This window comes from Pteropus vampyrus, unplaced genomic scaffold (genome assembly GCF_000151845.1).
Source record: "Pteropus vampyrus isolate Shadow unplaced genomic scaffold, Pvam_2.0 Scaffold50, whole genome shotgun sequence".
NCBI classification, from domain to species: Eukaryota; Metazoa; Chordata; class Mammalia; order Chiroptera; family Pteropodidae; genus Pteropus; species Pteropus vampyrus.
This window is the reverse complement of record NW_011888831.1, coordinates 4,145,946-4,158,384: the sequence shown is the minus strand read 5'-3', so window position 1 is coordinate 4,158,384 and position 12,439 is coordinate 4,145,946. Positions and strand designations below refer to the sequence as shown.

At 51.8% G+C, this 12,439-nt stretch overlaps 2 protein-coding genes across 6 annotated transcripts; both read left to right on the top strand.

The window, feature by feature from the left end:
• Positions 1-1,220: 1,220 nt before the first annotated feature.
• On the top strand, positions 1,221-10,419 carry DPH1 (diphthamide biosynthesis 1). Of its 5 annotated transcripts, none has more exons than XM_011359862.2 (13): positions 1,221-1,359; positions 3,071-3,223; positions 3,345-3,408; positions 4,913-5,034; positions 5,399-5,556; positions 5,686-5,807; positions 7,321-7,389; positions 7,792-7,948; positions 8,066-8,166; positions 8,679-8,757; positions 9,040-9,171; positions 9,344-9,451; positions 10,146-10,419. In XM_011359862.2, exons 1-12 carry the CDS (start codon positions 1,284-1,286, stop codon positions 9,431-9,433), a joined length of 1,323 nt encoding a protein of 440 aa, XP_011358164.1. In that variant the 5' UTR covers positions 1,221-1,283; the 3' UTR covers positions 9,434-9,451; positions 10,146-10,419. The 5 variants fall into 5 exon arrangements, with proteins under 5 accessions (XP_011358164.1, XP_011358165.1, XP_023386267.1 ...); XM_023530499.1 differs by lacking the exon at positions 1,221-1,359 and adding an exon at positions 1,373-2,108; XM_023530501.1 differs by lacking the exon at positions 1,221-1,359 and adding an exon at positions 1,530-1,709.
• On the top strand, positions 9,603-10,998 carry OVCA2 (OVCA2, serine hydrolase domain containing). The gene is made up of 2 exons (XM_011359864.2): positions 9,603-9,807; positions 10,146-10,998. The coding sequence occupies exons 1-2, from the start codon at positions 9,624-9,626 to the stop codon at positions 10,643-10,645; spliced, it is 684 nt and encodes a 227-aa protein (XP_011358166.1). The 5' UTR covers positions 9,603-9,623; the 3' UTR covers positions 10,646-10,998.
• Positions 10,999-12,439: the final 1,441 nt, after the last annotated feature.

Here is a 12,439-nt window from a genome sequence, read left to right as displayed (position 1 = left end):
TAAAGCAGGGCCTCAGTGTCCTGAAAGGAGCTGGACTCAGGGGATTCTTAGAATTGATATCCTGCACCCTGGGTGTCCAGAGAACCTGGGGAATATGGGAAAGTCCTGGCTGGACTCTCATCAAGGTGAGAGGGGTATTCCTGGGACTCATGTTGGCCACATTCCTGTCCAAAGCTGTGATTGTCCTAAGAGGGGCTGAGGGGCAGAGCAATGACCCCTTCTGGTCCTCCCCTCTGCTGCTCACTCCCAGCCTGATCAGTCATCCCTCTTCTCTGGGCAGCCTCTCAGGCAAGGCCAGTCCCTGGCTGCTTGTTTTTCATTTCTCTCTGCACCTTAATTAGGAGTTTCCAAGCTGGGAGGGCCTCCAGGGGAGCCTGAGGCCACAGAGCTGCCTTAAAGGGCCAGCTGTGCTCACATCACCACCACAGAGAGAGGAAGATGGTGCCAGAGGGTTGGCTGGCCAAACGGTCCTCTGGACCATTTCTCTATGAGGCAAACCTTGCTGAAAGCCAGTCCTGCAGGTACTTTGCTCTTCCAAAGGTCAAGGTTGTCTCACTGGCTGTTCTGTCTCCCCTTTGAGATCCCTGGAGCTCAGTTCACAGATCAGGAGAAAGGCTATCTTTGGCCTGAGGGGCAGCCTAGGTAGGAAAACGTTGCCGGGGATCCAGAAGGTTTAGGCAATCTGAGTCCTTGGACTGCCACACCCTCACAGGAAAGCACCCTCAGACTCAGGGCCTTCTCCTAGCAATTTTTCACATGTGAACCTTCCATACACACAGTCGTTTCTAAAGATGGTGAGGGCACTTCCGCGCTCTGGAAAAACGGCACCAAGACTCAATTTGGAGCGGGGCTGGTGGATGAGGAGTTCTGTCCTGTAGTTTAGGGGCAGTGTGGTCCTCCAAGGACAGGAATGTGGCTCCACCCACAGGAGTCTACTGCTTACCAGGAGAGGAGAAAGGGAGGGTAGCCGAAGGAACCTGCTTCAAGACTCGGCCTGCAGAAGTCGGTAGGTAGGGGAACTCTGGTCTGGGAGTGCCGGATTCGGGCCGGCGGGGAGGAGGAAGAGAGGACACGGTCGCAGGGAGAGAGCAATCGTCGGGGACCACTAGAGGCTCCCGCGAGTCCCGACCTTGCGGGAGGAAAAGGGCCTACAATAGCCAAGCCCCTATCTTCTCTTTTACGGTCTCCGCCCAGCAAATCCCCGCCCCTCTCTGGCTGATCAGCGATCGATTGCAATGTCTGTGCTCTCCGGGTTCTTCTAGCACTGTCTTTTGGGTCCCCACATGGGCAGAGCCGTGATGGCGGCGCTCGTTGCATCCGAAGCGGCGGAGCCAGGCGGCCGGAACGGCCCTGGCAGAGGTGGGTTCTACAACGGTGCGATCTCGCATTTCGGGGTAGGACCCCCAAGTCAGTGACAGGACCAGCCCCCTTTCTCCGCCAGCCTTGGAAGGTCCCGCCGTCTCTCTCTCTGGGCGGCTGTCACCGGAGCCCAGGGGTACCGGTCTGTCTTTTGTAGCCCTAGGGCGCGATCGTGAGCAGCCCTAAGGAGCTTGTAGTCTTTAAGCCGGAAACGCTGCCCCCTGCCTTGGCCGGCAGACAGACGCCTGAAGACTCACGAAAAAGGTGGACCTGGTTGGGAGGGAAGGAGCCTGGCGCGTTGCAGAGGTCATTCCACAAATGGGCCCTCAAGAAATGCTTTCAGGAAAGAGGCACGTGGTTTCTTTGACCTGGCACTTACTGAACACCTTTTGAAAACCAGGCCTCTGCAAAGTTCAGGGACTGGACTACAGACCTTCCGTCAGGGATCTCACAGCCTTTTTTGGAATATTGACGGAAACAGAAGATTACAGCCACGTGATAAAGGAGGAGGCTCCTACTGGCCCTTGGAACAAATTGAGATTCTAAGACTAGCCGCTCCTACACATTAACTTGAGCCTGTTAGAGGAGCTTCTGTGGGGGGCCCAGGGACGCTGGGCTGGTTGTTCCAAGGCCTTTGAAACAACTGAACAAAACCAGAGCATTTAAATCCGTTCTCAGGGTCTCAGCTTGCCATGCTAGTTATCCACTGCACCATCACCACTACCACCTACCCACCTCCCCGCTATCAGGTCTGGGAAGAGCCTACCTATGTAGTAAGGAGTCTTAGTATAAGTTCTGGTACATAGTACAGGTTCAGTAAATATTCGTTGAATAAATTAATTTCTTGCCCTGTCACATTCTCAAACTGGCTCCTAAAGAAATATCTGGGGGTTGAGCTAAACTGAATTTTGGCAAACAGGATGCAGACAGAGGGCTGCAGCTTTGCTAAAGGGCTACAATGTTTTATCCTTAAATCGGGGATTGTAATTATTTGTATTTGCCCCCACTAGACTACTAGCCTTTAAAGGGCATGGTCACTTCTATCCTTACCTGTTTGCCCTCAGTCCTGACTAGAGTGTGTTCTGTCCACTCTTCCTGAGGGAACGATGGGACTAGGGAACTTGTTAAGTCAGTTAAATGTATGATGTTTACTTCTCTTTTAAATGAGGAAAGAGAAGAATGCAGGAATTAAGCAGTGTAGACATAATCAGTGGGACTCAAGTACAGAGGGCCATCTATTAAATTAGTACTTACAACAGTTTATATATAGATCTCTTATCTAGGACCTCAGAACTTCAAGGTGTTCTTATGCAGGGGAGAAGAGGGACATTTTCCCAGAATGCTTGGGCTGGCTTGGCTCCTGGGTTTTTCTCAGGCTCGTTCTCTGTCAAGGAGCAGTTATCTGGACTTTTTTCCTGTTTGCGCTTCAGTTCAGTCGCCTGATGTCACCTCTGCTCTCCTTAGATAAGGGGGTGAACGATTCTCCATTTATGGTCTTTCAAACCTTTGATTCTCAGTAATTTCACAACATGGAAATTAATTATGCAGATTTTCTCCTGGCTTAATGAGTTGTCTTTCCAGCTTCAGGATGAACTCAGTTGGGGAAGAAGGCTGGGATCTGGGATATGGGCCTGAAACTTGGGTGGAGTTAACAACTGAGTCTGGCTGTGGTTTTAGCCAGGTACTGACTCAGGCCTTACATTCATCCTAGGTCGAGCCCCTCGGGGCCGCTTGGCCAATCAGATCCCCACTGAGATCCTGAACAACCCCCAGCTGCAGGCAGCCATTCAAGTCCTGCCTTCCAACTATAACTTTGAAATCCCCAAGACCATCTGGAGGATCCAACAGGCCCAAGCCAAGAAGGGTGAGCCCCCAAAATTTCAGCTAAGTGGGGATGGAGAGGTTATCTGGCCCAGTTAGTGGCAGTGTCCCCATTCCAGACTTGCCCCAGCCCTCTTTTCTTATGTCTTTGCTCTGTCTTGCAGTGGCCTTGCAAATGCCTGAAGGCCTCCTCCTCTTTGCCTGCACCATTGTGGATATCTTGGAAAGGTGAGGCTTGAGGCACTGGAAAGGGAGATGGGTCAAGACTTTCCCCTTGCCCATTATAGCTCTGCCTGTTGGCATCATTTTGTCCGTTTGGACCTCTGCCTTACCCTGTCCCCTCCCACAACCATACACAAAGGAGAAAACCCCAAATTTAGAGCAGGTGGTGGGGTCTGAGGAGGAACCTATGAATCCTCAGAGCTGACCCTGTAATGGTGGAGTAATCAGTGTGGGGTCTGGCTAGGGGGAACCATTTTCTCTGGCTCATCTGGGGGAGTAGGACAAGGAGGGGTTTGGCAGGGAGAGAAGTGCCTAGGAGACAGTATTCAGTTCCTCTACCCCCTCTAAGTTTCTTCAATACAATGTGCCATCTTTGAGAGGGGGGGTTGAGTGCTCAGCCATCTGGAACAGGCACAGAAACAGGGAGGGGGAATGGGAAAAGGGGAGGTCATCCCGTGATGGGAGCCTCCCACTTCCTTGCCGCTGCCCTCCCCCCACCCTGCTCCTCATCCACCAGACTCACTTCCCTGCTCCCACCCTCTCGACCCTTGGGGATGCTCTCTGGGGCTTGGGCCAATTTGCATACATTTTAATCTATAAAAAATTAAGTGCTCAGGCTGACTCAGATGCCTGGGCTGCATTCTAAGGAGTTGAATAATCTGCTTCTGTGCACAGCCTGATTTGGGGAAGGAGGGGTGGAGATCGGGGCTGACTGGCAGCAGCTTAGCTTTCCCCACCACACTTCCAGGAAAAGAATGGAGAGACCCCAGTAACTGAGCCAGGATGTATGCTCCAAGGGTGGGTCTCCCAGGGAAGAGCTGGTCCTCCAGCTCTGTTCCTGTAGTAAGTTTAGGGGGTGCAGGGTCTTCCCCACCCACCCCCGTTCCACAATGATTCAGGCCTGGCAACAGATCCCATGGCATTGTGCTGGCCAGAGCCCACTCTTCCTGACGCATGAGGTGCGTGGGAGGTGCCATGTGCTGTGTAGAGCTGTGCATGGGTCCCTCAATCCTGGGCACAAAGGGCCCTGACTAAGGGTGAGGAAGTAGCAGGGAGTTTGGGAGTCAGGGAGGCTATATGTACCCACACATGCATGCCCACACACCTCATGGTACCAGAGCATAGGTGCAGGTGCCTTTGCACATGTGTACATGCTCACTGCTTCAGCACTCTGGGTGGGATGAGTTAGGGCATCAAAGGTCTGTGTTTGACCCTGTGTACTCAAGTTTGAGAGTTGGGGGTACCTCTTGCAATCTGAGCCTGGGCAGAGGAATCAGAGTGCTACAGAGACCATCCTCATACGGCTACAGTTCCAGGACCTGCTGCCAGGACTGGGGGAGGTGGCAGCTGGGCCCCTCCTACTCTTTGTTGGCAGAAATGGCAGCTGCCTACCCAAGGGATTGGAAGAGATAGGGAGAGAGGAACTGGGCCCTGAGATACCTCCACAGTGTTAGGTCTCTCTCCCACTTCATTCCTTGTTTCACCGTCTTATTGTTTCCCATCCCCACAGGTTCACAGAGGCTGAAGTGATGGTGATGGGTGATGTGACCTATGGGGCTTGCTGTGTGGATGACTTTACTGCAAGGGCCCTGGGAGCTGACTTCCTGGTGCACTATGGCCACAGCTGCCTGGGTATAGTAGACCAGGGAGGCAGGACTGTACGTTGATCTCCTTCACAGCACCTTCTTGTCCTGCTTGCAGGCATGAGGTCCCTCCTGGTTTCTGAGATGGCCTCAGCCTTCCTGCTCTGCAGGTGGATCTTTCCTTTGGATTTGGTTGCCTTGGAAACTATGCTGGTGTCCCAGATGAGGGTGTTTTAAAGGCTGTTGGTAGTAGAGTAGGCTGGGCCCCAGCTGAGTGACAGATAGGGAGCTTCTGAAGAACCTGTGACCCACCCCAACCCCCCTTCTACCTGCAGTCTGAAGCCACTGGCCCAGGCCAGGCTCTCTGCCCCTCTTGCCTTCCAAACAAAGCCTGAACTCTTCCCTCCTCCTAGTTCCCATGGACACCTCGGCCCAAGACTTCCGGGTGCTGTATGTCTTTGTGGACATCCGGATAGACACAACCCACCTACTGGACTCTATCCGCCTCACCTTTCCCCCAGCCAGTGCCCTTGCCCTGGTCAGCACCATTCAGTTTGTGTCAACCTTGCAGGTAAGTAGACAGACAGCAGCTAGTCTCCAGGCTATTCCTGGATCCCGCTGCCAGGCGCTGCAGGCTGGTCCTCTGGCTCTGGCTCCCCCTCTCCATCCTCTTGTTTCCTTTCTCTTGTTACCCCTACAGGCAGCTGCCCAGGAGCTGAAAGCTGAGTATCGTGTGAGTGTCCCACAGTGCAAACCCCTGTCCCCTGGGGAGATTCTGGGCTGCACATCTCCCTACCTATCCAAAGAGGTGGACGCTGTTGTGTAAGTGAAATGGGAGGAGGGGCAGTCATAGAGATGTAAGAAATGTACCTTAGGAGTCTAAAGCTCCTTAACCATTTGCTCAAGGTCACTCTGCAAGATGGGGACCAAATAGGGTTTCAGGTTTTCTGTCTCCCTCTCCAGTGCTCTGTCCACTATCCAGAAGGCTATGCCCAAGGTGGGACAGGAATCAGAAGGCCTGATGGGGCATGCAGGTGGGCTGGAAATGGTGGGAATATAATTGGAGAAGATGGATGGGCACACCCAGGCTGTAGCCCCATTAATTTAGCATCCGGACAGCTAACAAGCAGGAGCAGCGTGTCTCCTGCTGCCTAATTATTTTAGGTAATGGAAATGCTTAATGTTGTGTGAATGCAGCCAGCCTCAAAGCCGACAGCTCCCAGCTAGGGCTGAGGAGGGGAGCTCCATTCCCAGCTAATGACAGGGAATGAGGGAGCGGCAGTCCCCTGACTCAGCCCTACCTCTGGGGCTGCAGCTGCTGGTTTTACAGACCTTGCTACACCCACACAGACACCCCTGCCCATAGATGAGACCATATCAGGGCCTTCCCTAGCCCATACCTGGTAGCCCTGCTCCCTGAGGGACATTCCCAGTGCCTGTGCCTACATAACTTGAACTCACAGATACTTACCCTTGGAGGCTCTAAGGTGTGTGTGGGAGGGAGGAATACTCTGAGTGTTGGCCATTCATCAAAATTCAGTGTGGTCTCCCAGAGAAGAAGCTGCCATGGCAGATTATTTTCCATGCTCTGGCCTCTCCATGACCTGAGAAGGTACTGTTATAGGTAGCATCTTCTAGGACATGCTGGGTACAGCCTGGAGATCAAGCCTAGAGTCCAGTCCCAGATATACTGCTTAATAGCTGTGGACTTGAGAAAGTTTCTTAATATCCCTGAACCTCAGTGGTATCTTCTAAAATGGGGACACTATAGCTTGGAGGATTATTTGATAAGACTGAGTGAAGGCATACATGCCAGGTGCTTAGTCCAGGCCCAGTGCACAGAAGGCACAAGTCCCATAAACAGTAGCTATTGTTACAACTCAGCAACTGGACCGAAGAGCTAGTTTGTGTAGAGAATAGCCAGTGTATACCCTTAAACCTCATTTACAACATAGATGACATCCTGAACACTACTTCCCATGTCTGTATTGAACTTGGTAAGGGAGATTCTGTCCCCCACCTCCAAGTTAGGATCTCTAGAGCCCTGAGCAGCCTTGCCTTGCCTCTGCTGCCCCTTTATTCTTCTCCCAGAAGGCTGGGGGTGGGGGGTGTTTTTAGATTCTACATTATATAACTAAAGGGACTTTATGGTCATCAATTCAAACTCCTTATTCTACATGGAAGAAAACCAAGGCCTTGGGAGGTGAAATGACCTGTCCCAGTTCATACACACAGTCAGTAGCACAGCCAGCTAAGAGCTCAGTCCTTTGTATCCCCAAGCCAGTACCTGCTTCTGCCCATCCCACACTCACCACCCGTTTCTACTCCACTACAGATATCTTGGAGATGGCCGCTTCCATCTGGAATCTGTCATGATTGCCAACCCCAATGTCCCTGCTTACCGGTATGGGCTGAGCTGCGCTTACCAACTGGGGAGGGGGTGGAATTCTCTGCCACTGAGGCTCTCAATTGGTCAAAATCTTCTCATTCCCTTAACAGACCCCAGCCTTAAAGGTCTGAGGCACTTGGGTCCTGAATCCGGGTATCAAACCCAAGGCTACTGCTGCACAGTACCCCACCCATCCCCTGGAATTCACACCAAGATCTTAAAATCCTCTCTTACTCTTGCCTGCTTCAGCTGTGGGACTGATCTTCCCAATGACAATCTCTGTTCTTATCTCTATTCCTAATTACCTGCATAGAGTCTGCGGGTTCAGGAGACCAAGGGGCTGAGTCAGAGAGCCTTGTACAGCACAAGTCCCATGAGTGGCTGTTATGGTGACCCTGACAGCTTCTTCTTTTCCAGATATGATCCATACAGCAAAGTCCTGTCCAGAGAGCATTATGACCACCAGCGCATGCAGGTCAACCGCCAAGAAGCCATAACCACTGCCCGCTCAGCTAAATCCTGGGGCCTTATCCTGGGCACTTTGGGCCGTCAGGGTAGCCCCAAGATTCTGGAGGTCAGGGCTCAGGATGGCCTCTGGAGGAGGGGACTGACTGAGAAATCAGTAGGCTAAGGGATTTGGCCATGGCTACTTGATCATGGTGACCCCAGCTCTGTCTCCCTCTACCAACAGCACCTGGAATCTCGTCTCCAAGCCTTGAGACTTCCCTTTGTGAGGCTGCTGCTCTCTGAGGTCTTCCCCAGCAAGCTCAGCCTACTTCCTCAGGTGGATGTGTACGTTTTCCCTTGCCTGCCTACCTATGACTCTAGCTAAAGAGGCTTAGATTCTGATTTCTGCCCAGCACATACTGAAGACTGGAATAAATGAGGATTGCTTCCATGATCATGAAATTTTAACATTTACAGAGCACTCTTCCAACAGGGGCTACCCTTGGCTATGGGTCATACCTACTGTCTTCCTTGGGGGCTCACAGGCAACTGCAACATCATTAATAGTTCTGTGTGAGATAAGTTTGAGGGATGGTTGGCATCTGCACTGTACCAAACCCTAAATTTGACTCTGTTATACCATCACAAATGACCTTCCCAGGTCCTACCCTCAGAACGCTTGTAGTCAGTGGAGGAAACAGGAGAAGATAAGCAACACTACAGTGTTATTCTAAACAGTAGTAGATTACAGTCTTTAAAATTAATAGTAAGCATTCATTGGGGACATAGTCATATTCTTCAGCATGAGGAGAGGAAGAGGGACCTTTCCTTGGGTCTGACTTGACTTTTCTTCTTAGGTGGGTGCAAGTGGCATGTCCACGCCTTTCCATTGACTGGGGCACAGCCTTCCCCAAGCCGCTGCTGACACCCTATGAGGTAACACCAAGATGTGAAAATCCCTGGGAGAGAGTAGGCTTTGTACTTGATTCTCTTAAGGGAGGAATCTGAAGGGGAGTGGGGATGGGTGGGCAACACTTAGTTTCAGCTGAGCCACTTCATTGCTGGGTGACCTTGGGCAAGTCTCTTAACCTCTCTGAACCTCACATTTCCTGTGGTATAGGGATAATAAAACCTTCGTAGGCCATTGTGAGGACTGGGTTAAATAATCCTGTGCAGAAAAATTTTGGCAAATGTTATTGACTGGTTTTCCTCCCCTAGGCAGCAGTGGCCCTGAGGGACATTTCCTGGCAACAGCCCTACCCCATGGACTTTTACGCCGGAAGCTCCTTGGGGCCATGGACAGTGAACCACGGACGGGACCGGCCCGCCCTAGGCCGGCCTGCGGGGAAGGTAGGCAGGGACTGCAAGGAGACAGGAGTGACCGCTCCTGGTCGCGGCCTTGGCACTTTTCGCTCCCTAGCGACGCGAGCCGAGGCCGCCGCCTTGCGGCTGCAATGGGAGAAACATGGGAAAGGGGTGGAGGATGTAGAAGAGAGACCCTGACCAAAATGTGCGACTTCAGGTGCAGGAGGGGTCTACGCGCCCCTCTCCAGCCGCGACTTGCGAGGGTTGCAGCTGCAGAAACGAGAAGGCGGCGCCCCTCGTTTCATGAGACGCTCCTGGGTTTCAGGTATACGTCCAGCTCTGGCCGCGCTTCACCCCTCCGCGTTGTCATGGGCACGCCCGCTTGCTCTGAGGCCCGCCTTCAGGGTGGTGCCGGTATTTGGTCCCGCCCCTCACGTAATCCAACTTCCACTGGGGGAAGGGCCATTTCCGGTGCCTACGTCGCGCTTCCCTGCGGAATGGCGGCGAAGCCGCCTCTTCGGGTGTTGTGCTTGGCGGGCTTCCGGCAGAGCGAGCGGGGCTTCCGCGAGAAGACAGGAGCGCTGAGGAAGGCTCTGCGGGGCCGCGCTGAGCTTGTGTGCGTCAGCGGCCCGCACCCGGTCGTGGACAAAGCGGGCACGGAGAGTGTCGGGCCGGAGTCTGGTGAGACGAGCTCTGACCGGAAATGCGCTCCAAGTCTCTATTTCTCGTCCTCATAACACCCGTCAGCATACCCCAAACCTTGTATCATCCTTCATTCCTCCCACTTCATTTGCCCATAGCCTTCATTTTTTCCATCGCAGCCTCCCAGGCTTCCACCTTGATCTGTCTTTCCCCTCTCCATGCTACTCTATTCCCCACCTCATTTCCCCCCACACCGCCTTCTCTCATCCCTCAGCTGTCTCTCCCTGTCATTCCCAAACTCTCCCCTCCCTTTCCCATTACTTTTCCCTTGGATTCCCCCATGCCCTAACTTCATCCTCTCCTCCGTATCGCTGTAGGGCTCTTCACTCCAGAGGAGCAGCTTCGAGGCTGGTGGTTTTCAGAACAGGAGGCAGACGTTTTCTCCGCACTGAAAGAGTCCACAGTGTGCAGGGGTCTGGAGGAAGCCCTGGGAACGGTGGCACGGGCACTGAACGAGTCGGGACCTTTCAGCGGACTGCTTGGTTTCAGCCAGGGAGCTGCGCTAGCAGCCCTTGTGTGTGCCCTTGGTCAAGCTGGTGACCCCCGTTTTCCCTTGCCAAGATTTATCATCCTGATATCTGGTTTGTGTCCTCGGGGCCTTGGTCTTTGGGAATCCATCTTGCAGGGCCCCTTTTCACTACCTTCACTCCATGTTTTCGGAGACACTGACCGTGTCATCCCCTCTCAGGAAAGTGTGCAGCTGGCTAGCCGATTCACTGGAGCCATCACTCTCACCCACTCCGGTGGCCACTTCATTCCAGCAGCTGCACCGCAGCGTCAGGCCTACCTCAAATTCTTGGACCAGTTTGTAGAGTAAAAGATCAACAATGTCCCCGCTCCTACATCCCCTTCTCACTCCAGTGAGGACACATGACTGGGTTAGCCTCTATGATCCTCGCCCTCCCCTTTTCCCTACCCTTGGACCTCTTCTGCTATTAGGGCTCCTCAGCATCACTAATTAGACAAATAACAATTCTTAAAACCCAAATTATATAAGCCCAGCTCTGCACTCAAGAAAATGGGAAACAGGAGGCCTTAATGGATTTTGATCTTGGCATCTACACTCAAACATGAAAAAGGCCAGTGCAGCCCTGGGTGCGTGGAGGGTGACATGGGAAAAGCAGGTGCTGGTACCACTGTGACTGCCACACAATAAATTAGTGCTTTGGATTTTGAGCATCTTTTTATTTATACAGAAAAAAAAAAAAAAAACCACAGCATTTTATACCAGAAGTCTGCCATCGACACAGCCTCCAGGGCAGCACGAGGCAGGGAGATGTTCCAGTTATAAGCCCCCAAGAGAAGTTGATGTATGTGTACATATATGCTTACACATTTTTGGTGGAAGTCTTAAGCCCCAAGCAGAAATAAAGGAGACCTCAGTGGCTGATCGGGGAAGAATTTATATCTGAGAAGTTCTGGGAGGAGATCATCTGGCAAGACTGCGTAGGCCACACTGAGTTGAGGCTTCCTCCATTGTGATCCTTAGAGTTGTGTGCTGGCCTTATGTCAAACCCTGGCTTCTCGTGCTTTCTCCTCCATAACTGCCTTAGCCCCTCTGAACTATAAAGGGTGGGATGGTGCTAAAACCTTGAAGGCCAAAGACAACACCAAAGAAACTCTTCCAAACTTGCCCCCATTTGCGAAGTTTCTGAGATAGATGTTACTTTAGTGATTATAGCCAAGGCCTAAGCAGCCCTTCTGGTTTGGAAGTGCAGTTGGTTCTAGGCATTCTAAAGACTGCTCACTTTAGCCATTTCTTCTACTTCAGTGCCTCCGTGCTCTGCCGGAACTACTCTGACTTCAGCCCTGTCTCTGCAGGCTCACCAGCTTGTTCCTTTTCTGGGAGATCACAACAGACCCTATCACTCTCAAACATGGTTACTCTCAGGGACTTTAGTAATGGATCAGGAATTAGGATTAGGGGATGCAGCACAAATACTCCAGCCCATCATGAGACAACCAGACTAATATTCCTTAAATTACCCAAAATTCTGAGTTCTTCACTATAGATAGCAGCTGTTCAAGATTAAAAGGACAAAAAGCTGGCGTTACCCCACCCCGCTTCTCCCGCCAGATAGACCTAGTTTACTGGGTTTAAGACCTTCATAGCAGAAAGTGGGAGTGGGGAGAAAGACCTCCCTTGTTACAGCCCACCTCTGCCTTGCTCTTGGTGTTTTAAAGGGATCCGTTGGCAATAGGAGGAGTTGCTGAAATGGACTGAATAATTCCTATAGACCTGTTTGATTTGGTTTGTAGAATTTCAGAAAAGATTGGATTTATAGTATTTAAAACTTTAGGAATTTCACACAAAAATTCAGATCCTTGGCTTCTCTAGAAATAAGCAGTTCAGAATGGAATGCAGTGGCTCTGCAGTTCAGGACTCGTGCTCTCATGGCAATCATAGGCTGCTGCCTTTAGCAAGGTCCCAAGAGGTGAAATGATGACTTGTATACCACAGCTGCTGCTACTTGGGATTATTGTGAGGATTAAAGGAGAGAGGGGAAGATATATTGGGGAATAAATTTTAAGCCAGGACTTAAAGTTGGATGAAGGTGGAGCAGAGCAGTATTAGGCGGAGCTTAGGATGAGGAGAATTACCCCCGAGAAT

Excerpts from the sequence above, each read along its gene's own strand:
- DPH1 (XM_011359862.2), top strand. The coding sequence starts at position 1,284 with ATGGGCAGAGCCGTGATGGCGGCGCTCGTTGCATCCGAAGCGGCGGAG. Across the intron at positions 5,035-5,398 it reads CTATGGCCACAGCTGCCTGG|TTCCCATGGACACCTCGGCC; the intron begins GTATAGTAGACC and ends CCCTCCTCCTAG. Across the intron at positions 5,808-7,320 it reads AAAGAGGTGGACGCTGTTGT|ATATCTTGGAGATGGCCGCT; the intron begins GTAAGTGAAATG and ends ACTCCACTACAG.
- OVCA2 (XM_011359864.2), top strand. The coding sequence starts at position 9,624 with ATGGCGGCGAAGCCGCCTCTTCGGGTGTTGTGCTTGGCGGGCTTCCGG. Across the intron at positions 9,808-10,145 it reads GAGTGTCGGGCCGGAGTCTG|GGCTCTTCACTCCAGAGGAG; the intron begins GTGAGACGAGCT and ends GTATCGCTGTAG.